The sequence below is a fragment of the Cricetulus griseus genome, chromosome X (genome assembly GCF_003668045.3).
Source record: "Cricetulus griseus strain 17A/GY chromosome X, alternate assembly CriGri-PICRH-1.0, whole genome shotgun sequence".
In the NCBI taxonomy this organism is placed as follows: Eukaryota; Metazoa; Chordata; class Mammalia; order Rodentia; family Cricetidae; genus Cricetulus; species Cricetulus griseus.
Window position 1 is genome coordinate 101,143,464 of NC_048604.1, and position 25,427 is coordinate 101,168,890.

General features: G+C 43.3%; 1 protein-coding gene across 4 annotated transcripts in view; it reads left to right on the forward strand.

The window, feature by feature from the left end:
* Positions 1 to 25,427, forward strand: part of Gpm6b (glycoprotein M6B) — a 42,145-nt gene that overhangs the window by 12,762 nt on the left and 3,956 nt on the right. For all 4 annotated transcript variants that reach the window (XM_027432741.2, XM_027432743.2, XM_027432742.2 and 1 more), the window contains 4 exons: positions 14,915 to 15,101; positions 17,732 to 17,888; positions 22,440 to 22,611; positions 24,913 to 24,986. In XM_027432741.2, coding sequence (XP_027288542.1) covers positions 14,915 to 15,101; positions 17,732 to 17,888; positions 22,440 to 22,611; positions 24,913 to 24,986 — 590 coding nt within the window. The remainder of the gene's footprint in view (positions 1 to 14,914; positions 15,102 to 17,731; positions 17,889 to 22,439; positions 22,612 to 24,912; positions 24,987 to 25,427) is intronic.

Below are 25,427 nucleotides of genomic sequence, written 5' to 3' on the forward strand. Positions count from 1 at the left end.
ACTGTTTATCAGTAAATTGGACATCCAGACTTCAACCTGCGAAGTAAAGACAACCACTCACTTTGCCAACCTCCAATCCTTCTTTTTTCCAAATGCTGGGCCGTGGTGGCTCCCACCTTTAATCCCAGCACTTGGGAGGCAGATGCAGGTGGATCTCTGTGAGTTTGAGGCTAGCCTGGTCTACAGAGTGAGTTCCAGGACAGCCAGGGCTACACAAGAAACCCTTTCTCTAAAACAATGCAAACCACTGTGATGTTCATAGATAAATCCAGAAGCCCAAACAAGGAACACGCCCTCTTGTTTGTGTGACAGGATGGTGAGTGTTGGGAGAGGCAAGCTGGAGGAAGGGTTGGTGCCCAAGCTTGGTAACTTGCATTACTAAGAATGGATCCATAAGTTGCTGTGGAGGGGTGCTGAGAGAGAATGCCTGAGAGCACCTTGAAGTCACTTCTGTGAATCAGTTCACACTCCTGGAGGCAGTTCATTTGCCCCCTTCACTGCTGACCTTGAAACTTCTACCTCGGGATCTGTTAGCCGGACATGGAAGAGGGTTGCTACTGACCCTTAGGGCCACTCTTTCAGAACTTTAGGATTTATGGCCACTATGTTTTAGGGTTGTATCTTCAAACACTTAAAATTTGTCTCAATAGAGAAACCCCTTTCTTGCTATTTTTACATGTGCCAGGAACATGTTACCTGTCTGTAGTGGGGTTTCCTCCATCATTGGAGGGGTGGCCATGTCATGTAGGTTCTGAGGGCACGTGTCACTCTGTTCTCTAGAGTCTAGGTGCAGCAGCTTTCTGAGTATGTACAGCTGAAGCCAGGGAAGCTGTCTGCCCATGATATGCTTCTAGCCACTCTGGGTTTTCTGGTTCAATGGAGGTGAAGACAATTCGAACATATTGTAGTTGTGATTCACACTCTGCAGTTCTCTGCTTTTCAGGATTCCTTTGCTTTTTATTTTTATAAAATGTGGTCTATTGTACAGTGACTATTCCATGGTTTACTTAGGAAAAGCTATAATCATCTATCTTATATATTGAGAAAACTTCTAGATTGTTTACAAACATTCCAATTTTGGGCTGCTATTTGCCCAATACTCGAGTAGCACTTCTTTGTGTCCCAGCGGCCCAACGAGTCCCCACTCCATCAGCTTGCTTAGCCTTTGACTCTGTGTATGCTCTTTAGCTCTGAGTAGGCAAGCAAAGAAGGTGAAAAGGGAGGAGAGAATCCATCAGTCCTGGAAGCTGATCTGGAGCTGTTTGCCAGACACAACAGATAGTTTTAGGAACAAAGCTTAGATTATTCCAGAAAGAGGAATACTACTGCTTCGCATTATTTTCAGTGACAACTATTTAGTTTTGCCTTGGCATCTTTTGACCTTTTTGGAGGTAAGTGGAGATGCCCTGACATGGCTGGGAAGAAAACATTGGCAGCTTGAGTCGTCCACCTCTTCAGAATGTGTCCTTTTTGTCATCCCAATTCACTTTCACCGAAGCCACACACATAACCAATTTCTGTGTCTGTGACAAGCTGATATTAAATGGAATGTTCCTGGTCTCAAAAAGCCATTTATATAGGTTGAGCCTTTCTCTGAAACTTATGCTTGGATTTTATCTAGACACTTACATGGACAGTGTTTTGCCCCAAGGAGAATAATGCCAGTGATGAAATGTCTGCCTGGTAGGAGACACATGGGATTGAAACTCTCCTACCTTACCTTCCTGTGCTGTTTCCTGGAGGTAATTAGTGGAAATTTATATGAGGGTTGAGCTGCCACCCATTGGGTTTTTATAAAATTTTATGTAAACCAGCCATGCCCATGACGGATGATCTATGATTGCTTTCCCATGAAATAAATAAATAGGTAGCTAGATAAAATACCTTGTTTTGAGGTGGAAGTAATATGCATATATGATGCAACAAAATACCTGATAAAAGCAGCTTAAGGAAAGGTTTATTTGGGCTCATGGTCTGAAGGTATAGACCTCCAGTTCTCAGTCTGTGGGTCGAGACCCTTTAGGTGGTTGAATGACACCTTCACAGGGATCACTTAAGACCATTGGAAAATACAGGTATTTACATTGTGATTCATAACAGTAGCAAAATTTCAGTTATGAGGAAGCAACAAAAATAATTTTATGGTTGGGACTGACCACAGCATGAGGAACTGTATTAAAGGGTTGCAGCATTGGGAAGGTTGAGAACCACCGGTGTAGGCCATCATGGCAAAGAAGTCATGGTGGCATGAGCATGAAACAGTTGGTCACATTGCACCCATAGCCAAGGATCAGAGAGAGATTAAAGCAGGTATTGCACACATCCTCTTTTATATTCAATCCAGGACCCCAGCCCGTGGGATGCTGCTGCTTTCCCACCACTGTTAACCCAATCTAGAAACTCCCTCACATGTCCACAGGCTTGTCTCCATGGTGATTCTACATCCTTTCAAGTTGAAAGTCAGTATTGATCATCGCCCTGAATCTATTTCAAGGGTTAAGTCTTGGCTTCCTTGTATACTAAATATGACAATGTTATTTTGTCATGCCCAAAGATCACCAAGCCCTCTTTATTCCCTTCCTTGTTCCTCCCTCCCATAATCAACCTCTGCTTTGCCTTCTCTCTGGATTCCTGTGCTTTTTCTAGAGTGGCCTTACAAAGATGGCTTCACATAAGTTCTCTTGCCCTTTCTCATTTATCTGTTCCTACAAATTGGCAAGTGACATTGATTGCTTAAAAGCTCTGTGGATTTGTCTGATTTTCATCCTTCCTGCTTCCCCTGAAGACGCCCTGTCCCCTTTGAATAAAACTCAAAAAGACTGATTCTGCCTCCACCCACAGCTGAAGACTTTAGCTTGCACCCACTCAGGCCCAGCCTACACACTAGTGCCAGATGAATCTCACAAGCACATCTCCCATCATGTCACTTGCCTGCACACAAACCTGCCCCCTCTCCTGCTTGCAAATGAAGCACAGAGGCTCAGGCTGGCTTGACTGCCTCCTACGGTTGGAGGAGGGCCCACCTGCCTTTCTTGCCAACTTCTCCTAACACTACCCTGGTGTCCTTGAGAAACTCAGCTAAACCTTGACTCCCACACCACGTTGATAAAGCACTCCTTCCCCAGTGTCTATCATGGGAGCATGTGTGCTCTCCAAGGCCTATCTACACTCAGTCTATCCATAGACCTTTCCGTCAGTCTCTCACACTAACCAAGGACATTTATCTCTACCTCACTCCCCATGTCCCTATGTTGCTTCTCTTCTTATCCTTATTAAAAGTTATGTACTTGTATATTGCTCCTTCACCACCTGCTACAAGGATCAGTGTTGGGAAGGGAACAACTGGCACAATGTCTCACACATAGCAGCAAATCAACAGACTCAATGAATGGATCCAGGAAAGCAAAGATGCTTACCCCAAGTGATCAAGGATGTTGAATGTCACTAGACCTCAACCTCACTTCCCACAGATCTCCCTGCTCTGAAAAATTAGGGTTACCTGGACTTAGAACTAGTTTTCCCTACTCAGTGTCAGTCTCCCTCACCCCCTGCTTCCCCACTTTACCAGGCAAAGGGTTAATTAAGCATGATCTTTAGGAAAGCCAAAGCCAATTCCTACAGAAAGCAAAAGAAAGGCTAACTAGTATCTGCTTCTTGAATTTGTTTATTCTCAGCCACGTACCCGTCCAACTTTTATATGGTCACCTAGCTTCCATTGCTCACATAGTATCACAAATGTTGAAGGTTAATCTATTTTAAGATTTTTATGCTGTGCCACAGAAATTAAAGTTCCTTGTTAAATAGATTTTAGGGAAACCATTTAGAAGGGTCTGCTGAGAAATTATTACTTTTATGACATTAGAAATAGTATTCCTATCAGCCGGGCATTGGTGACGCAAGCCTTTAATCTCAGCACTCGGGAGGCAGAGGCAGGTGGATCTTTGTGAGTTCGAGACCAGCCTGGTCTACAAGAGCTAGTTCCAGGACAGCCTTAAAAGCCATAGAGAAACCCTGTCTCGAAAAACCAAAAAAAAAAAAAAGAAGAAGAAAAGAAATAGTATTCCTATCATTACGTGGTTGAACATTCATAACTAGGTCTATAAGCGAGTCAAAAGGACTGGGAGGTAAGTTACGAGTGGCTTTGTTCTTAGCTCTTTAAGGGAAGTCTTTCTGCCATGAATTGATGTCACAATATAAATTGTCAATACCTCTGAATTGCTGATTCTCAGACTTTGGGGTATTAGGCCCTTTATACTCATAAAATTAGGGGCTCCCTCAAAAGCAAAAGCTTTGAATGATATTGGTTATATGAATAAGTATTTTTATATAAGAAATTATATAAACACTAAACTTTTGGTTTGGGCAGAATGAGACTGAAAAGAGGCTGCCTTGTAGATGCCAGGCATATGCTCTGCCACTGAGCTGCATCCTCAGTTCAACATCCATATTAAACAATAATAAACCCATCCTAAGTTATCCCAAATAGCATCTTCAAAAGATTAATATTTTCCTAATTGAAATACTTTAGTGAGAAGAGTGAGTACTATTATTCATGCTGTTTAATCTTTATAACATGGGACTTACCTCCACATTCGTTCAGTGCTATCTTGGCTTGTCTTACCTTAGTTGAGCTATATGAAGAAAACTCCATCTCTCATGCATTTAAGGTTGGAGGAGAGTTTCAGTGGCCTTTTAAAATAATCGCAGAATTGGAAATTCTTTTCTGCTAATGACAAGATTCATCAAGCAGTGGTTTCTTTGTAAAGGAATATTTTTATTATACTTTATGGGGGATGGCCAGAGGACAACTTACAGAAGTCATTTCTCTCCTTCCACCATGTGGGTCTCAGGGATGGGACTCAGATCATCAAGCTTGCCATCGAGAACAACTTTACCCACAGAGCCATCCTGCTGGCCCAAGTAGTGGTTTCTTAAAGACTGTTCACAATGTGAAATCTGAAACCATATTGATGATCCTTTGGTACCATGATCTATTAAAATCCATTGCTATAACCTGGGCTTTGACTGACTCTTATATTCAGAAATGATTTTTGTAAAGTCACACACTGATTATTTAGAAAACACTAGCAGTGTGTGTGTGTGTGTGTGTGTGTGTGTGTGTGTGTGTGTGTGTGTGTCTATGTGTGAATTCCCAGTATTGACACATTTTATTAAACCACAAAAATCCCCGTGTCTTCATATCATTTCCAAGACTTCATCAAGAAGTCATCTGAGCTGGGGAAACTGTCAGTCTCATTGTGGTAGGTACATGTTTCCCCAAGTTCTTTGGCAAAGGATACCATCAGTTGTTTACTTTGAAATAACAAGCTGTTCACTTAGTTCATTTCAGACAAAATTGAACTGAGTATGTCTGAGTAACTACAGCCTGTCAGAGCTTCCTTCGAGAAAAAGAAAAACAGTGTTCCATGAGAAAAGGTGCCGGGTGGGCTTGTGACACAACTGAACCAGAACTTTGCCGAAGGTTATGCCCATTCCTTGATGTGCGATATCTATCCAAGTGCTCTGCCTTCCTCCACTTCCATTGTGCAGACTATCCAAAAATGCAGTCTTGGGTTGAGATTTACTAAACATCCTGATATTAACATATATGGCATTGGACACAGATGGATGTTTCCTTTGTACCAAGGATGCTTTGACACGAAGCCAGCTCTGCAGTTTTCTCTCTCTTGCTGTGATGCTTCATGCTGAAGAATGTGCTTACTACACTTGGGAGCCATTGTCTGCTTTGTGCTACAGCCTCAGCACTTTTACTGTGCAAATGTCAGTACAGTGGCAAAAGTAAATAATGCTTTCGTGATGTTGTAAAAAGAGTTTGGACCTTGCTGGCCTCCTGAATGGGCCTTGCAATCTCCCAGGGCTCAACCAAGTTCCTTTTAAAAACTCTGCCTTCCTGGCTTAGGGTGGGCCTGGCAGACCAGCACCAGAGAATCTTCTGGGAGCTGGTCAGAAAAGCAGCAGCTTGGTTATCTCCATGGACTTCACAGGTGTGTGTGTGTGTGTGTGTGTGTGTGTGTGTGTGTGTGTGTGTGGTGTAGTGTTGGGGGTGCACTTGTGGAGGCCAGAGGACAATCACAGGTGCACAGGTGTCATTCCTCAGACATCATACGCCTTGTTATTTGAGAAAAGGTTTTTCATTCAGCCTGGAGCTCTCCTAATAAGCTAAAATGGCTGCCCAGCAAGCCCCTGGGATCTGCCTAGCTCTACCTCTCTAGCACCGAAATTACAAAACGCCACCTCACATTTTTACATGGGTTCTGAGGATCAAACTCTTGTTCCCACAGTTGAGCAGCAAGCACTTTACTGCCTGAGCTCTCCAGCCCCTACCCAGAGTTCTGCATGGTAAAGTCTGCCGGCCACTGCTCTTCTCCACTAGAGCTCTGAAGGCACTTCCTGTAGAGGGTCTGATGTAATTATCCATGGCCAACCACTGAACTCTGCCTCCGAACTTGACTCTGAAATGAATGTGGGCGGCCATGTGCTGATAAAGCTTTATTCATGGATGCACAAGTTTGAATTTCATATGCTTTCCATATGTCATGAAATATTTTTTTCAAACCTCCCCCCTGCCCCATTGAGGCAATTGGCTTACTTAGGGATATTATGAACACAGACTAAAGGAATAGCCCAAACTTGCCTTGAACTTGTGATCTTACTGCTTCATTCTCTTGGGCATTTGGCTTCCGTTGTGGACTACTATAACTGGCTATCTAGAAATGTAAAAGTCATTCTTCATTCATAGCTAAAAAGAGAGCAAGCCAGATTTGCCCCATGGACCAGTTTTTTGACCTGTGTTCTGTATCCTTGGTTTTCCATTGAAATCACCAGGAAAGTGTAAAGTCTTCAACAACAAACTCTGTTGTTTCTGAATATTACCTACTTATCAACTGGAAATTCCAAGCTAATCAATCCAGGTCAGTGGAGCTCAGACACTGGAATTCTCAGATATTTCTAATGTGCTAGAAAGAGCAAGACCTGCTCTAACATGTTTAAAAAACACAAAGTAATTTTATATTAAACCTTTCTTTTAAAAAAAAGATAATTTGGGGGCTGGGGAGAAGGCTCAGTAGTTAAGAGCATTTGCTGCTCTTTCAGATGACCTGAGTCTCATTCTTAAGCACACACATCAGGCAGCTTACAACTACGTATATCTCCAGCTCCAGAAAACAGGTGCCTCTAGTATCCATGGAGCACCTGCACTCACATGCACACACCCACACAGACACACACATAGACAGACACATACATTTTTAAAAACCTTAGACAGCTGGTGACAAAGCCAAATCCTATGACCAAGCTTGTGCATTGTAAACTCAGAGCAGGATTCTTCACCCTTAGCATCAAATGCAAGCAACACACCCCAAGCATAATTGAGCCCAAACTATCTCCAGACATTTCCCAGTGTCTCCTGAGGAGCAAGATGGCCCCTGGTTGAGAATTACTGGTCTAAATAATGTAACTTTCTGTTTATAGTATTTCAGGCATTCTCCTCTAGGACTATATTGACATTCGGGGCCTGGTAAGTCTTTGTTGTGAGACACTGTCTTGCATGCCATAAAATATTTACAACATCCCTAGCCTGTACCCACTAGATGCCAGTAGCATCTCTTACCCCAGATTTGACAACCAAGAATATCAATAAACTTTGCCAGATATCCCCATAAGGCACAATCATCCCCTCTTGAGAATGCTTCTTAGCATCCAGGAGGCTTCTGTGTCTGTGTACTTTGTAGGATTCTAGCTGCTTCCATTTCCCTGTAGCTGGTGGTCTGAACATTGCAAAAAGCGCTTTTCCGTTTTTAATTTTGTAGCTTGGTAAAGGGGCAAGGCATGCCCCAAGTAGAGGGGAGTATGGTGTGTGCGTGTGTGTGGCATTCATTCCCTGGGGAAGAATCTGAACCCTTGTTCCCGCTGGCCCTCCTTCTGAGCCAGCATTAAATCTGCAGCCAAGATCACGGATGACTTGGGCAAATCACTTGGCCATTAAGAACTCACAGCCATGGCAACGGCCATCCGCAAGCCCAAGGACAAAAGGTGTTTTATTCTGTTGTTCTGCACAAAAGGTTCTAGGGATGCTGGGGACAAAATGGCCATTGACAGTTAGAAGCATTGATGTGTACTTTTTTCTCTTTCCTATGTGGTTTATATTTAAACTGTCTTAGACTAAGACACAGTGGAGCTTTTGTGTGAATCAAACCTAAAACTATCTTTACACAGAGACCAGCTAAATGAAGGCTTAAGATATTAGCTCAAAAAGAGTTTTCAAGTTTGGTGAGAGAGATTGAGAATTACTAGTAAAAATATGTTTGAAACCCTGGCATTGATTTTTTTATTTTAATAAAAATAAGATCATAGCCATAAGAACAGGGAGGGGGTGCTTTCCTTGCCCTTTTGGTTTGTTGTAACTAATATTATGAGTGCTGGTTTGAAGCTTGGGAAAATTCAAGTCTGTGGGTTTGCAAGTGTACTGAAGCAAAACATTACTCTTCCTTAACAAGCATTGGCTTTTAGCAACACGGTGTGCTGTTGATATGGAACGCCACCCCAGTACTTCACAACATCACTTGCCTGGGACTTCCTAACCTGGAGTTAGCCCACTTCCTCTGCCAGTGTACATACCTGGCACCTTGGTGGGGGTGAGGGGTGCATGTAAGTCATATTTCTCCAGTGGTCCTATATCTATGTTCTTAGCCCCCTCTCACATCACGGTAAAAGGTACTTTTAATGTGAGAAGTGCTGAGGTTATCAGGGCTTCCTTGTCTCTCAGAAAGCACTGTAGTTGCAGTCTTTCAGGACAGTGGAACAATTTAGAACATTTTTGTTTTTCTTCCTTGTAGCTCCCAAACTAGCCACTAGGTTTGCAAGTGGATAGAATGTTGTGACTAAATCCTAGGGAGCCTCCATTGTGTAGGGGATAAGATGCCAAGCACTGTGTGAAAGTAGGCATTTCACATGGACTTGTGAGGCCACATCTGATCCTGGCCAAGTGGGACTGCTAACTAGAGTGTCTTCTCCAACCTGTGCATACCACTCCAGGAAGAGGGGCTCTCACTATGGTGCAGTACACACTTAGCTGGTTGGTATAGATGACACTCAAGACTCTGCATAGCTATACAGCTCACAAACGGCCCACTTCTCAAAGCTACAGCTGTTCCTCCCGAAACCACCCTTGCAAGGCACTTCCAAATAGCACGTTTCCTCCCTGTTTCTCTGCTTTCTGATCTTGTATTACTTCTTGGCTGTGGGGCTAAGATCAAATGAAAACAGAGTACAGCCTGGACTGACTTAGAATTCACACTTCTACCTCAGATTCCTGAGTGCTGGCCTTAGAGATAGCCACTGCCTGGCCCAGCTATTTCTTCTTGACCCCTGGGAGTTTTTGTTGCTGTCCAGTAGAAGCTGTTGGCTTCAGGGTTAGCTTTGCTGAGCTGCAAGCCCACATGTTTCCTCTCATCAGCCAGAGTCATTTTGTGTGGCTCCTGTCTCTTTCCCTGATTTAAAATGTTGAATGGCATTGCATGATTCTGAGGATGCATCTGTTGACACAAAAAGCAGTTGTCCTCAAAGTGATAGTTCATTCTACAGTCAAATATGAGTGACCATGTTCCAGGAAGAAAGATTGAGACCCCCTAAACACCATATTCCAACATGGTAATAGTTTTAATTAAGTTTTTTTATAGTAACAGAACAAAAAATGTTCATAAACCAAAGGATTTTTAAAATCCACAGGTGAGACCAGCAGATGAACAGAAATATTCAGAAATAGAGGAGATCTATGCTTCAGGTCTGAGAAACTATCTGATGGCATTCTTAGTCCTTTGGGTTGGAAAAGACTAGAATCTATTTGTATATTCCAAAAGGATCTACCTAGTAAATAATAAAGATGAGTATTATATCCAACACAGAAGTGGGCAATGATTGTCTGTTAATGTGAGAGGCTAATGTTAATGTTAAGAGAGCTAAAAATAGACCAAGCTTATTTGGCTCAGGACCTGTAACATTCCAAGTGTCTACAATCAGGGAAATTCTAACCAGTTTATCAGTCAGTAGAATCTTTTTCTAAGGGTGGGGTGGGTGGATGGGTGTTAGACAAGGTCTCACTCTGTAACCCCTGACTGGCCTGGAACTTACTTTGTAGAGCAGGCTGACTTTGAACTCACAGAGATTCACCTGCCTCTGCCGCTCAAGTTCTGCAATTAAAGTTGTGCGCCACTGTACACAGCAGGAGTCTTTGAACAAATTCCAGAATTAGTAAAGTGACCTAATAAACCCTATATGATCAAGCACCTATAGACCATCATGGTTTCACCACTCCACCTTCTCATTGAACTGTTTCTGCCTCCTTTCACCCTTCAGGTGGCCCTTGACTGTACCTTGCTCTCTCCCACCATAGGATTTTCATTCATGTTCTTCTCACTCCCTGGATCACTCTTCCTCTCCATCTTTTCCTCCCTTGACCTAATTCACTCTCAGATTTAAGCTCAGGATACCTTTCTGAATCCCCTCCTGAAACCGGAGTTGTCCCCACTGTTCATTTTCCTTACAATTTTTAATTTAAAATAGTTTAAGCACCCTCTAACCCTCCATACACTGCAAATTTCAACAGAGTATAGATCACACATATCGTAGCTGGCCATTGGGTCTCCAGCACCTAGCATAGGATATCAAATGCATTCATTGAACACTGTCTACTCTTCGAAAGGCATGGAATGGCTGGCTATCCTTGCTTTGGTCCAGAACCCTGCCTCATAGCAGCTCCAATAAATAAAACTATCTTCCAAAAGACCCCAACACTTGTAATATTGGTTAAGGAAAGGGGCATGAAAGCCAAGCTGTGCTTTCACTTAGACTTACACTATCATAGCTGCTGCTTCGACATGATTTAGTAATTATATCATTTGCCAAGGGTAGTTCTTCATAGCCTGTTGTCTAATACCTTTAAATGTATATTGTTTCATATACTCTGTCCAGTTTTCTTGTTTCAGGCAGGAAGTTAAATTTGGGCTTTGCTTCTTCTCCATTTTGACCAAAAGCAAGAACTGTTTTGGGGGAGTTAGAGTTCGTTGTGGTGGAATTTGGCTTGTCGTAGAAGAAAGCAGCTGGAACTGGCCCAGTAAGGAACTTGTATCAGGGTAGCTGATCTCCAAGTTGAGCCTCTGTGAGTGTTGAGAGATTCTATGGTGACATAGAAATGGTGGAAAGCAATCCAATTGTGGGTAGCTGGATATTCACCACACAAAGAATTTTAGCTCTTTAGATAGCTGGCCAACAAAGCTAGAATAAGTTCTAGGTCCACCTGGTAGTATTTCCTAATCAGTTTTTCTCCATGTTACATATCACAAGCTTCTAGTCATATTGTCTAGTAGGGTCTTTAAGAGTTGTTTCTGTGTTTGTGTGTAGAATGAAGATGATCAGTATGTGGTTTCAAATCTGGAGGAGTCACACTCCCCAGCCACAAATGAAACCATCTGCTGGAAATGTATGTTGGTCAAGACTGGAATTCACTGATGTGGTTGTGATTTCCTGAATCCCTGCTTTCAACAACACGCAGTATATGGTGTCTGTGGGAGTGAGAAATTGCAGAGAAACATTAGCCTTGCTCCAGTGTTGAATTTGGGACTTGACAGCATTGTTCTTTTAACCCTACTTGTGTTTTTGAGCCTGGGAGCAGCTGTGATAGTTCCTTTGAAAAAAGGCAGAATACTCTAACCCTCTGGATAAAAGAGCCTTTCAAAGTAACCACTGTGGATTTGGAAGGATGTGCTCCATTGTTAAGGGCTGAATGAATGTGCTATACTGTAACACTTAACCCTAACTCCAAATGGCAAGAGAAGATACCGGTTGTTAAAAGTACACATGCACCCAAAATATCCCAAAATGAATGAGTACTTTATCAGCTTATATATTATGGTCATCACATAAAGCCTTCCTGCCCCATCTCCAGTATAAATTACATTCCCTTCTGGCACCCCTGCTCCCTCCTCTCTGCTTTCCTCCACTGGTCCAGAACCCTGCCTCATAGAAGCTCCAATAAATAAAACTATCTCCCAAAAGACCCCAACACTTGTAATATTGGTTAAGGAAAGGGGCATGAAAGCCAAGCTGTGCCTTCACATAGACTTACACTAGCATAGCTGCTGCTACGACATGATTTAGTAATTATATCATTAGCCAAGGGTAGTTCTTCATAGCCTGTTGTCTAATACCTTTAAATGTATATTGTTTCATACACTCTGTACCCTAACCCTCATCATGTAACCAGATATGGCTGTGCACCACTGGATAGCCATGAGTGTGGTTCAACACAAAATAATAAAAGTTACTTAAAACATGAGGGCTTTTAAAATTTGATTTTGTGATTCTATTGTGCAGTTCTTGAGCGTGAGCTTTGTATATGACGGTGTTGTGTTGCAGTGTTAACACAACTGGACATGCTTGAGCAAAGACTATTCTTTGATGCAGCATCAGACTGATCTTGAAGGTGAAAGTATCTTATTTCGGATGCATGTACCTAGTGCTAAGCACAATGCTTGACAAGTACCTAGTGAATGAAATCCAAGGTGATTTCATTGGATTCAGTAAGAACCCCGTTCATATTATAGAAAAGCAAATAAATGGTAAGTTTGAATTTTGTGATAATGAAACATTGTTTATGTGCAGCATCCATTATGACTGCCACTAGCTCTGGTGGTTACCCAGGGAACATAGCCAGTGTTACTGCGGAAATGAAGTTTTCTTTTTACTTCCTCTTAAATAACTTAAATTTCAATAGCCACATGTGCCAGTGACTACTTGATCAGATGGCACAGTTCTGGAGCCACACAGATGTTTAATAAAGATCAGATACAACAGCAAGCATCCATCTTGTTCTTCATATTATCACAGAAACTGTGAATAGGAGGTCAATAATGATCCAAAACACACCAATCTAGCTTTCTATCTTTTCGTTATCTTTTGGGACAGATCAAACCCAAGGATGTTGGATTCTCTTAGGTTAGGAGCCTGGAGAGAATCTGGACTTTACTTGCATTCCTTCTACCGAGTCTCCAGAAAGCCATGTAGCCAAAGCAAAAGAAAACCCTGAGCTCCAACATCTGTGTTCACAAATCTCAAGTGTCCAGATCTCTTTAAGGAATTAAATTGCTAATGAACTTGGAACCATATTGTGCACTGGTTCTGTTTTATGGGGTTTTACACATCTGTTTCAGTGACTTAGACCTTCCTGAATAAAGGTGGTCATCTTTTTGAAATAGGAGGATGCACAGGCTTCTTGAGAAACCCTGACGTTTTGCATTTTCTAATGAGCTAAAGAGCAGTTTCAGAAAGCAGAGAATCCAGTCACTTTCTGTGGTAGACTGACATGAGTGTTACCTTCACATGGTATGCTCATCTGAGAAGACTTCATCACTGCTTTGTTCTGCTGGGTTTACAATCCCTGAATCCTATGAAGACCATTTGAGGGAAAGCCTTTTAAGTAGCTTAGCGTGCTTACCCCAAGCTAATGAAGTGCCCTTGATTGCTGTTAAGCATGTTAATGCATTTAAAGTTGGATTTTCCCTGACAGGCCATTTACTGGAGGGTCTGGATATTATAAACATGGATGGGAAGTCAGGAGAGATACATACATTATCCTCAAGGCCAGCACTGTGATAACTGGATGATAAATGTCTCTATACTAAAAATGTCACCTGGCTGTGGAGATCAGGCAGGCCTTTATGGACATTTCAAGGAAAAGTTTCTTTAAAAAGTAGATAAAGGGACTGGATAGTTTGCCCATTGGTTAAGAGCACTTCTTGCTGCAAAGGGCCTGGGTTCAATTCCCAGAACCTGCAAGGAGGCTCACCACCTCCTCCAGCATGAGGCATGCATGTAGTGCGCAGATGTACATATGCGCAGGCAAAACACTCATACACATAAAATAATAAAAAATAAATCCTTTTTAAAAGGTAGATAGAAGTCTCATCTTCTCTATACCAAGCGTGAAGTCTGGCTCTGTCTCCTTCATTTCACTTCATGGAGTCTCATTTTGTCCTTTTCCTCCCCTCTTGTTTCTTTTTCCCCTTCAACTACTTAAATATCACCTACTGGGTTTGGGTTCTGACTCTGAGCATGTGGCATGTGTATAAAGATGGAAACTGGGGAGGAAGAGGAGGAGGAGGAGGAGGAGGAGGAGGAGGAGGAGGAGGAGGAGGACTGTAAATGAATTGCTTGTGCTTCCCAGGTTGGAGAGGAGAACTTATATTAAACACCTGAGATAATTTCTGTTATTTTGAAGCAAACTTGGGCGGACCCACTTGGGTGGATGTTGGTAACTTGGTACTTCAGTACCTTAGTGGCACTTTCCAAAATGGTCCCCTCCATGTTTTTCCAAACCTGGCAACAGTCTAATTACCACATTGGATTCTTCCAGCCTCCCAGGACATCGAAGGCTTGGGGAAAGCCATCGGGTGCTATGGAAGTAGATATATTTGAAACCCCAGAAGGCTGGGTTTAGAGGAAAGTTGACTGTGGCTTTTGTTCATGGAGCCACAATGGCTCTGCAGTCCTCCCCTTTGCCTTTATAAGTGGAATGAGTGTTCCTTATTGTCACTTGGGCAGGTACCCTCTGACTCACAATCAGTCAGGAAGCTCTTGTCTTAAGTTATATCTCATAATTGACAGTTGATGGCTGTCACTCACTACCTTTGGAGACTGGATTATAGCTCCACTCCCTTTAGGAGTGCCAGGGTCCTCACTCACAGAATGTGAGACCGTGGGAACTCCCCCTGTGGTCCTTGGAATGTTCACATAGAGCTGAGAAAAGCGATGGAGTAGAAATTTATGTGCTAACGATAGTGTTCATGAACACCAGAGGCATTACCACCCGTCATGGCCACCTTTTTCTCCTTTGGTCTAGGCTGCTTTGAATGCTGCATCAAGTGTCTGGGAGGAGTTCCCTATGCCTCCCTGGTGGCCACCATCCTGTGCTTCTCAGGAGTCGCCTTATTCTGTGGCTGTGGGCATGTGGCTCTCGCAGGCTCCGTGGCAATTCTTGAGCAACACTTCTCTACCAACACCAGTGACCACGCCTTGCTGAGTGAAGTGTGAGTATCCCCTTCCCTTTACAAATGTATTAAAGATGCAACCACCTCAGTGGTCTCTCTCTCTCTCTCTCTCTCTCTCTCTCTCTCTCTCTCTCTCTTATACACACACACACACACACACACACACACACACACACACACACACTACCCAGTCCTTCAGCAGGAAATCAACACCTTTGATTAAAGCTTGCTATATTCAGATAGAAAAAAATCCACAAGGATATAAACACAGGAAATTATCAGAGAATAATTTTTAAATATTCAAAGTTCAAAGTCATAGCAAATTTGAGGCCAGTCTTGGATATGAGACCCTGTTTCGTAAAATAGAAAAGAAATGGGGCTGGGAGGAGCCCATGATACAACAAAAGAGAAAAAGGCCAAAAATGTAGTGGGTATTTAAGGCCCAGGGTGGAATCTCACTTGCATATGACCAGGTGTAAATACTCCACACAGTAGTGGTAGATGTGGGGACTCTAACATGGTGACAGATTGATGCTGTAGAGCACCTTACCAGACAGTTATCATTGTTCCCGTGTAACAAGAATCCTCTAGTTTATCCCCTAGAATTGATCCTCTGTGGAGGACTCATGCAAGTCTAAGTCTACAGGAGCAGTATTTCTACCTCAATAACAGTATTTCCACATTAATTCTTCTGGCAGGAGAACTAAGCCCAGGGCACCCCAGTGCAGCAAAGAGGAAGCTCTGGAATCAAAGCCCTGGCCCTCTGTCTTCCTACTGTGGAATGATTCTCACTGGCAGCTCAACAGTTCTCAAGCCTGATCTTCTAACTGCAAGCCCCACTTGTGGCCATATGTACTTGCTTCAAGCAGCTTCCCTTTGCTCAATTCTTTGGGCCTTTTTGTTGTAGTTCTGAAGTTTCAGTGTTTATGGGTTGTAATTGTAAAGAAACATCACTATCAGAGTAGAAAAGGCATAAATGGCCATTTGTGGAATCATGGTGAAATGGCTTTTGGTTTGGATGCTAAGGGTCTTGCTATGGCCCTGGCTGTCCTTGGACTTGAGATGATCCTCCTGCTTCTGCCTCCCAAATGCTGGGATTGCAGGTGTCAATTACCATGCCTGACAAAACCCACATTTTAAAATCTGTTCACAAATGACATCTAAAGAGATGAGCAAGAATGTGGAGGCTGTACTGGAGAATCAACCGGTACAAATGTATGGGCAGAGGGCTGGGGACATAGCCTGATCAGGAGCATGCTTACCTAATATGTATGAAGCTCTGGGTTAGATTCGAAGCACTGCATAAACTGGTATACTCACCTGTAGGTGCCCCAGTGCTCAAGCGGGTAGAGGCAAGAAGTTGAAAGCCATCAGTGTTGATGTGAAAATATGTATTAGAGCCAGATGAGAGTGACCATGGCTCAGGAACACAGATTTAGGTCACCTCAAATTCCATGTTCCAAAATGAGACCACTTTCATGTTTTTACAGTAACAATAAAGAAGGCCATAAATCAAGACATTTTTCAAATACACTGATGGAACCATCAGAGAGGGGGGTTACAGCAAAGCAGGAAACCTTTGTTGAAGGCCTCAGATATATCTGATGATACTTGTAGCTTTTGGTTGGTGGAAGGTAATTCTCTACTAAGTTAATACATTCCAGGGATTTTTTTATCTGTTAGTCATAGGATGTTAGGTCTGACACAGAGGTGGACAAAGAGTGGCTATTTAGGGGGTTAAAGATAGCCCAAGCTAAATTGTAATTTGGCTCTGGACCTGTCCACAGTCATTAAGTACTAACCAGTTCACAGGCCTTCTAGAAATTTCAGTTTGAAAGTGTGGTTTCTTTCTGGGACCTTTTGTTCACATCAGTTATATAGCAAGTTCAAAGCCAATCCAGTATACATGGCACCCTGTCTTTTCTTTGAAAAAAAGACAAAAAAAATTGCAGAAAAGAAATAACAGAAAATGTGTATTAACTCCATTAGCTAGTGATCTTAATCCATGGCTCTCAAACTTCCAAGAAAGTTTACAATATGTCCATGCTTCACTACAGACCAGTTAACTAAATCTCTTGGAGGCATTATCCAGGTACTGGTATTTTCTCAAACAACCCAGATGATTTTACTGGTAAGCCATTTCCTGATGATCTGCTTTTAAGGGACAAACTTAGTTGTGAATGAACTTTCTGTAACTTACATGGAAGTTGACAATCCCATCATTTGTGTAACAAGAATCTGCACAAATTTCTCCTTAAAGATACCCTTAGGGCTGACTTAAGTGATAGCATCAACCACCAAGCCTGGTTGGGAAGCATTTTGACATGCTGGAAAAAGCATGCTGTCTATTGAACCAGGGTTCAAATGCCTACTGTGACACTGTGTAGCTTTGGGTTGGTAGCTTGACTCCTCAGTGCCTGTGCTACATGTAAAATGGAAATATGAACTTCCATTGTACAAGACTTGATCAAAGAAAACTCTTGCTTGAGAAGGTTGTCTACCTCACCCACAGTCCTAACATAAGAAGGCCTGGGCTCCTCGAGTGGGCAGCAATGTCCCCAGGGGCTGCCCTGTGAGCCTGATGAGGCCACGAGAGATGCCACAGTAAGGGTGCCTTGTGTCCCCATTCCACAGTGCCGCTCACATTTGCAGCCATCTTCTTTTCACAGGATCCAACTGATGCAGTATGTCATCTATGGAATTGCATCCTTCTTCTTCTTGTATGGTATCATTCTGTTGGCAGAAGGCTTTTACACCACAAGTGCAGTGAAAGAGCTGCACGGTGAGTTTAAAACAACTGCCTGTGGCCGATGCATCAGTGGCATGGTGAGTACTAAACTCTGGTGTTCAGCAGAGCCATGTGTGGCTGGGTTTCTTTCTACTAGGTGAAACTAGGAGATATTCCATGACACAAATACTGTTCTTACCAACATGGCCAGAGGAATTTGAAAACCTTTGTGTTGTTGATAAAATTTGTGACTGATAGTATTAAGTCAAATGTCTCCCTTTTGCTGGGCTCTGTTCCAGAGGAAGATAAATCTTCAAAGACATAGTTAAAGGCTGCTTCATCACAAAAGGGAAACATGACATATAGTACATATGCATGAGTATTTAACACTGGGAAATAACCAGGACCTTCTGCATCCTAGGTAGGTACTGTACCAGTGAGCTACATCCCAAAACTTATACAGCTACTGTATATGATATATCCCTGTCAAAAGTTTCACAGGCAGCTGGACATGTTGCTATTCATTGGAAGAATGATCAGATGTAGAGAAAATACTTGGAAGTCTGAGAAAAGTACTAATGCTGAAAAAGAAACATAAGGCACGCTGTGGCCCTCCCAGGAGGAAATGATGCTTCCTACTGCATAGCTGTGACTTCACCACACTGCAGAGGAGGTAGAAGACAGTACCAGGAAGGAGAGCAAAGACTCTCCAGCACCAGGAGAGTCCACTGTTTACAACAGTTTTTGTAAAGGAGGCATGCTATTGGGAGTGGAATTGTGCCCTCGATGACTTGGTGGTCTGAACCTGGTCATGAAGAATATTATAAGCACTATTATATCGAGTTTCTTAAGGTAAATGTGGGGCTGGTGAGATAGCTCCGTGAGTGAAAATGCTCACCATACATACTATACAACCTGAGTTCAAACCTGAGAACTCACAATGTGAGAAAAACCAACTCCCTGAAGGCTAGCCTTTGACCTTTGCAGGAGTGCTGTGATACCCATACACCTGTATACACAATACTCACACAGTAATCGAAATTTTAAAATGATCAAGGTAAATCCAATCCTGACTTTGGCAGAAGTATACCATCCTGAGAAAGGCCTGGGAAAATTATGGAGATGGAGGCTGTCCCAGCTGCTGCTCTGCCTGGTTCTGGGATTTTGTGTCCTTGGCTGCACAGACAAAGGGGTAGAGTGGAGGGTGGCAGTGTTATGATGCTGGTGGGAACGAGTGGCACCAGGCCAAGGGACAGGGACACTGAAGTACATAATCAGGAAGGGCTTTATCCCGGACCAAAACAGAGGAAATTGCTTCACATGAGACTGGAAAGAGGAACCAGTGTGAGCAGGGGAGGCCCAGAAAATCAGTCTAGTCACGTGAATGTGCTGAACAGGAAGAATGGAGGTGAGGGGGGAGAACACTTCTGGGAGGAGGGGTAGGGACCCAATCAAGATAATGCCATTCTCAGGTTAAGAATGGCATTGCAGCCGGGTGTTGGTGGCGCATGGTGGCGCATGCCTTTAATCCCACCACTCGGGAGGCAGAGGCAGGCTGATCTCTGTGAGTTCAAGGCCAGCCTGGTCTCCAGAGCAAGTGCCAGGATAGACTTCAAAGCTACACAGAGAAACCCTGTCTCGAAAAACCAAAAAGAAGAAGAAGAAGAAGGAAGGAGGAGGGAGGAGGAGGAGGAGGAGGAGGAGGAGGAGGAGGAGGAGGACATTGGTAGGCAAAGACAAGTGGGGTAGTAGTGTAAGATCTGGCCAGTCATTCAGGGCTATGGAGGATGAATTTGAAGAAGTGAGATTGCAAGACACTGTCTCAGGACTCAAGTGAGACAGACTGTGGAGATGCCACCTGAGCCCAGGCAGTGGAGTAGAGGAGGACCTCTGGGCATGGTCATGGGTGGGACAATGAGAGACAAGCATGGCTCCAGTACTGCGTTGAGGAGCTGTGTGCCATTAGGGGTGGAGAAATTGGTGGATTCAGTATGACCCATGGGGCCTTAATACAGCCTTGGAAGACCACATGCAGTTAGCTAGGGTGTCACATCAAGCTAGGGGCTGTGGTTTCTGAGAATCCTCTGGGCTGAGATGACTGGTTGTCACCTGTCTAACAGTAAAACCATAAGGAAGTTTCCACCAAGGTTTGTGCAGGAGTCCAGAGGTACATCATTGTATGCTGGGGAGGTTCAGAGCCATCTAGAGACATATGATGTCTCTGAAAGTTCAAGAAAGAAGTAGCCAAGGAGATGCCTGCGAAGTTCCAGATCATTTGATGTATCAGGTCCGGTCTGTATGTCATCCCTCCCATTAATGGCCTCCTCACTATAGGAGCCCACATCCTGAAGGCTGTGGCACATGGTACCTGAAAATGCCTACAACCTTGCCCTGACCTCCATTCTGCTAGTTCTGTCCAAATGGCACCACAGTTGTAATAGTTGTACCTCAGGCTCCTGCTGTCTTTTGTACCACTGTCCTCCCACGGGGACTGGCCAGGCCTCACTTCCCTCAGCATAAGACAAGGCCATGAACAGTGTTACTGGAAGGAGATAGGACTGTGGCCACCACTCCTGTTAAGGACCATATGCCCGTTGTCTCACACCAGCATCTCTTTTGGCTGGTCTGGGACCTGGGACTTGCTGATTGAACCACACTGGGTAGGTTGTGAACTCCAGGAGTGTGCCTTTCTCTGCCTACCCAGCACTGGGATTACAGGTGTGTACAACCCCACTCTGCTTTCTATATGGATTCTAGGTATGGAACTCAGGCCCTCATGCTTGTAGCAGTAAGTACTTTACCCAGCCCCACTTGGACTTTAAAAAATGTTTATATTTATTTAGTGGGGGGAGGACCATAATAGCTTGATATATAGCATACATGTCATGATGCATGTATGGATGGCAGAGGACCATTTGCAGCAATCAGTTCTGTCCTCCTACCTTGAACATTCTCGGGATGGAATAGGTCCTCCTCAGGCTTGGTAGTAAGTGCCATCTCACTGGTCCCCACTCTGGTTTTGAAAGGTTAGACTGACTGGGCAAAAAAGTGCAGGGTGGGTGGCTCTGCAGCAGCATGCCGATGTGAGGTGAGGAGACGACTGCTCTGTGTTGAGGAAGGCCTTGGGAAACAAACACCTACTTGCCCGGGGTGAGGAGGCTGCTGAGCAAGGCTCTGAACACCATATTCATCATGGTGGAAGGAGCAGCTTCCAGAGGGTGCTATCTACCCAGCACCGGTCTGACCTCTGGGACCTGACCCCTCCATGGGAAGTAAATGCTCACCTAGTCCAAGGAACATCAGCCCCTTCTCAAGTCCCTTTGGTGTTATTAGAAAGCCCATCAGGGGCGTCAGTTTTCTATGGTTACAGAAAGAAAGAGAAAACGTTGATACGGCCAGCTTGGAAGCCTTGGGGAGGAAGAAGAGGTGGGAAATTTTAGCAATACAGGAGCTTCAGACATTGGGAATGCCCTTACAAGAACAGGACAGTACCCTGTTATCTGCAGTTTCCCAGGCTGACCAATAAGGGGCATCAGTTTGAACCTGATGTCCAGGTCATTCTCCCCCTATTGCATGAAGTTAGGTGAAGATGAAATAGAAGAGGAAAATGGGACTCTTAACAGATTCATCATGCTCATGACAAACTTTTGGTCAAGGTTCAAGTATCTAATGCTTCCAGTAAGTTCCCTGGACCAGGAAACTTGCAGAGTTCCTTTTGAGAAAAGGCTTCCTGTAGCAGTTGCTATTTTTCCATACCCACATGCAAGGTAAAACAAAGGGAAGTGCTGAGAAAGCAACACGATGTTATGATTCAGTGACCTGTAAAGACATTCTGGACCTAGCTCATGTTTAGTAGGATACTGGGAGTTTTTGGAGCTGATGTTTAGAAAGAATATCTCATAGGCTGGCCCAAGTGTGCTGGCCTGTGAGCCCAGCTTTATGCAAGGTTGAGGTAGGAAAATCAAAAGTTTAAGCAACTTAGTGAGATCACTTTTCAAAATAAAAATATAAAAAGGGAACCAGGTGTTTAGCTCAGTGGCAGAGCACTTGCCTAGCATGTACAATGCCCTAGATTCAATTCCCAGTACAAACACAAAACAAAAACAAACAACAATAACAACAACAAAATGCAATCTTCATTCAGGCCCTGTAACTAATTAGTTGAATGAGTAAGGACACCCATCTCTTGGGTTCTCATGACTTTGATGGTTAAAAGAGGAATATGAGGGTCAGGAGACATGGCTCAACGGGGTGGTCTTGAATCTGATGCTCAGAACTCAATATAAAAAAATGCAGGCATGGTGGACCAACTTGGAATCCTACCACTGGGAAGGCAGAGACAAGAGGATCCCTGGTAGTCTATCCTACTTAGTCTGTTCCAGAACACACTAAGACAACACTGTCCAAAAAAGTGGAAAGTACCTGAGAAACAGCAAGACAAGTTGTCCTCATGGCCCATGACAGCAATGCCTCTCCTGCTCCTCTATGCTGAGCAGATGTTTCTTCCTCAGTTGCAGCCAGGTCAGGTTGCTGGATTCATCCTGTATCCCATGGATCCCATACTGGGCATAAAAGGGCAGCCCTTTCCCTGAGATGAACCTGCCCATTTCAGTGAGATTCTTTTTCCCTTCTCTCGTTTTCTGCCCTAGTTCGTTTTCCTCACATATGTGCTGGGAGTGGCCTGGCTGGGTGTGTTCGGCTTCTCTGCGGTGCCTGTGTTTATGTTCTACAACATATGGTCAACCTGTGAAGTCATCAAATCCCCACAAACCAACGGGACCTCGGGTGTTGAGCAGATCTGTGTGGATGTCCGGCAATATGGTACCTCCTTTCAATCATGTCCCCATCACTCCTTCATTGTCTTGGGCCTATGCCTGGGATGTAATTAACACATAGACCTCTTTTTAACCATCATAACTCATTCCCTGCCTTCTTCATGAATAGTTCACACTCTTCTCTATTTTCTGGAGGCAAGCATTCCTGGACCTTTATACTTGCTAGAGGATGTTATCTGAGATTTGTAAAAATAGTTTTCAAGTTAGGTAGATGGTTTAAAAAATAAGTCTTTTATAATGCAAAACTACTTTTTTGGTGGGGGGAGTTTTTCAAGACAGGATTTCTCTGTATTGCTTTGGAGGTTGTCCTGGAAATTGCTCTGTAGACCAAGCTGGCCTCAAACTCACAGAGATCCACCTGCCTCTGCCTCCCGAGTGCTGGCATTAAAGGCGTCTGCCACCAACGCCAGGCTGCAAAATTACTTTATAATGAAGTTCAATTAAAAAATTTTGATACCCACTGTAAAAATTTATATATATTTTTAGTTTTTCTTTTTTCCCTCTTTTTTCTTTGTTTTTATCTCACTAGGTAGTCCAGGCTGGCCAGCTGGCCTTGAACTCATAGCCCCACTTCAGTCTCTTGAGTTCTGGGATCCTGGCATATGCTCCCCATGCCTAGATCTTGTCGGTTACATGCTGACTTTTCACCTAATACGTTTGTATGCCTGGTTCTTTTAAGGGAACCTTCTTTAAATGACTAATTACTTCAACTTATCTTTACTGAAAAAAACATAAAATGCAGATGTATTTCAAAGTCACTATGATGGACTCTGGCAGAGCAGTCTTCAGTAGTCAAAAGCTGGCTCATATGTATTTTTTTTCTCACAAATGGGACCCTCAAAGCACAGTTCCTGTAAGAAGCCACTGGGGCTTCTAACCAATTAATTTGGGTGGAAATTGCCTCCCTTGTTGAGGGAAGGCCACATGCTAAAAAGGGAGTGTAATTACTGCTCTAGCTAGAATAGTAGGAAATGGGTTCTTGCCAGAAAACAGGGAGGAAGAAAGCTTTCCATTAGAAATGAATTCGGAATGTGTCCTGGACAAAGATGGCTCTTTCATTTTTACACAGATTTTCTTATGTAGCTTATTCCCAACATCTTATCTTATAGCATTGTATAAAGCCTGCCTAAAATGCCCACAGCAGATCTCTTCTCACAAAGGTTCAGCCTTAAAACAGATTGAAAGGGGCCTCGGGCTGGGCACGGTGGCACATCTATAATCATAGGCGTCAAGAAGCTGAGGCAACAAGATTGCCAGTTCCTGGCCTGCCTAGGCAGACTCAGACCCTGCTTCAAAATAGTTTTCATAAAGGAATATGTACAAATAATCTCTGTACTCCTTACAAAGAACTCTTGTTGCCATGGTAATAATGTTTTAAAATCCTGTATATGCCTGGCTGGTTATTTTTGAGAGTACTTGAGTTGACATTAGAGATAGGAGAGAATGAGGACTTAACAAAAGTCCCTTCCTTACTTTCTGTGAGAAGTGTAAATTGAGTCATGCTTATATTTAAGCACATTTCCATGCATTAAAGAGAGAGAAGAGTGGTAACCCAGTGGACAACTGCGGAAAGAACACGAGTTATAGCTAGAAAAACACAACCTGTGCTCTTGTGGTCAGGACACAGACTCTAAGATTCATGTGATCTAAAACACCACTATCATGCTTCATGAGAGGGTTCCCCTGCAAATTATTTAGAGAAAAAAAATCTAGCATTCAAAATGTGGGCTATGCAGTGCAATGCACACGTTTAATCCCAGCATTCAGGAGTCATAAAGGCAGGCAGATCTCAAGAACAAGGTCTACATAGCTAGTCCTTGACCAGCCAGGGCTACATAGTGAAACCTTTATCTACACAACTAAAACCTGACATTTACAAATACTGAACTCCACTGAACAAAGTACAGTCTACAGGAAAAAAAAATGCCCAGCTATTGAAGTCTCACATGGACTAGAATGACTTAGCTCTTGCTCTGTTGCCCAAACAGAGCTTATTCTTGGTTCCTCATTGCCTGAATTTCATTCAGACAGCAGATAACTTGATTGAAAAGGAACATAGCTAACAATGTAACGAATCCAAAGTGAGAAGGTCTACTGAGAACATGAGGTGGGCTGAGACTGTAGCAAAGTGGTTGAGTGTGTGCTTAGCCATGCAAGGACCCTAAATTCAACCCCTGGTGTTGCAGGTAGGAGAGAACACCACAACAAAACTAAAGCAACTAAATGGAAGCCAAGTCACTGGGTAGCACAGTTTGTATTCATAATTCTGTTGGGGTTCATTTCACAGGTATCATTCCCTGGAACGCTTTCCCAGGCAAAATCTGTGGCTCTGCCCTGGAGAACATCTGCAACACGAATGAGGTAAACAAGTCACAGTCCTGGTCACTCACACTTGGTGACTTACAACCTAAGCTGAGAAACAGGGCTCTAGATGATGGCCAAAGTGCCAGGAAAGGAAGATCTTTTGTGTAAACTGTTTAACTCTGTGTAACCATCACTCTTTATTTTCCACCAACAACAAAAAACAATAATAATAATGTGCATTTTGTATGGCCCAGCCCATTTAGGAAGGATCCTTAAGTAGTTTGTGATCCCAAATCTAAAAATCTGAGAAATGATTTTTAGTAATGTTTTCCGAAAAAGAAATACTTGTCACAGACAAATTGAAGTTAATTGCATTTTTTAAAGCCTGGGGCTGGAGAGATGGCCCAGCAGTTAAGAATATAAGAATACTTGGTGCTGTTCAGATCGACACAGGTTCAGTTCTCAACACCTATTATAGCAGCTCACAACCATCTGTTA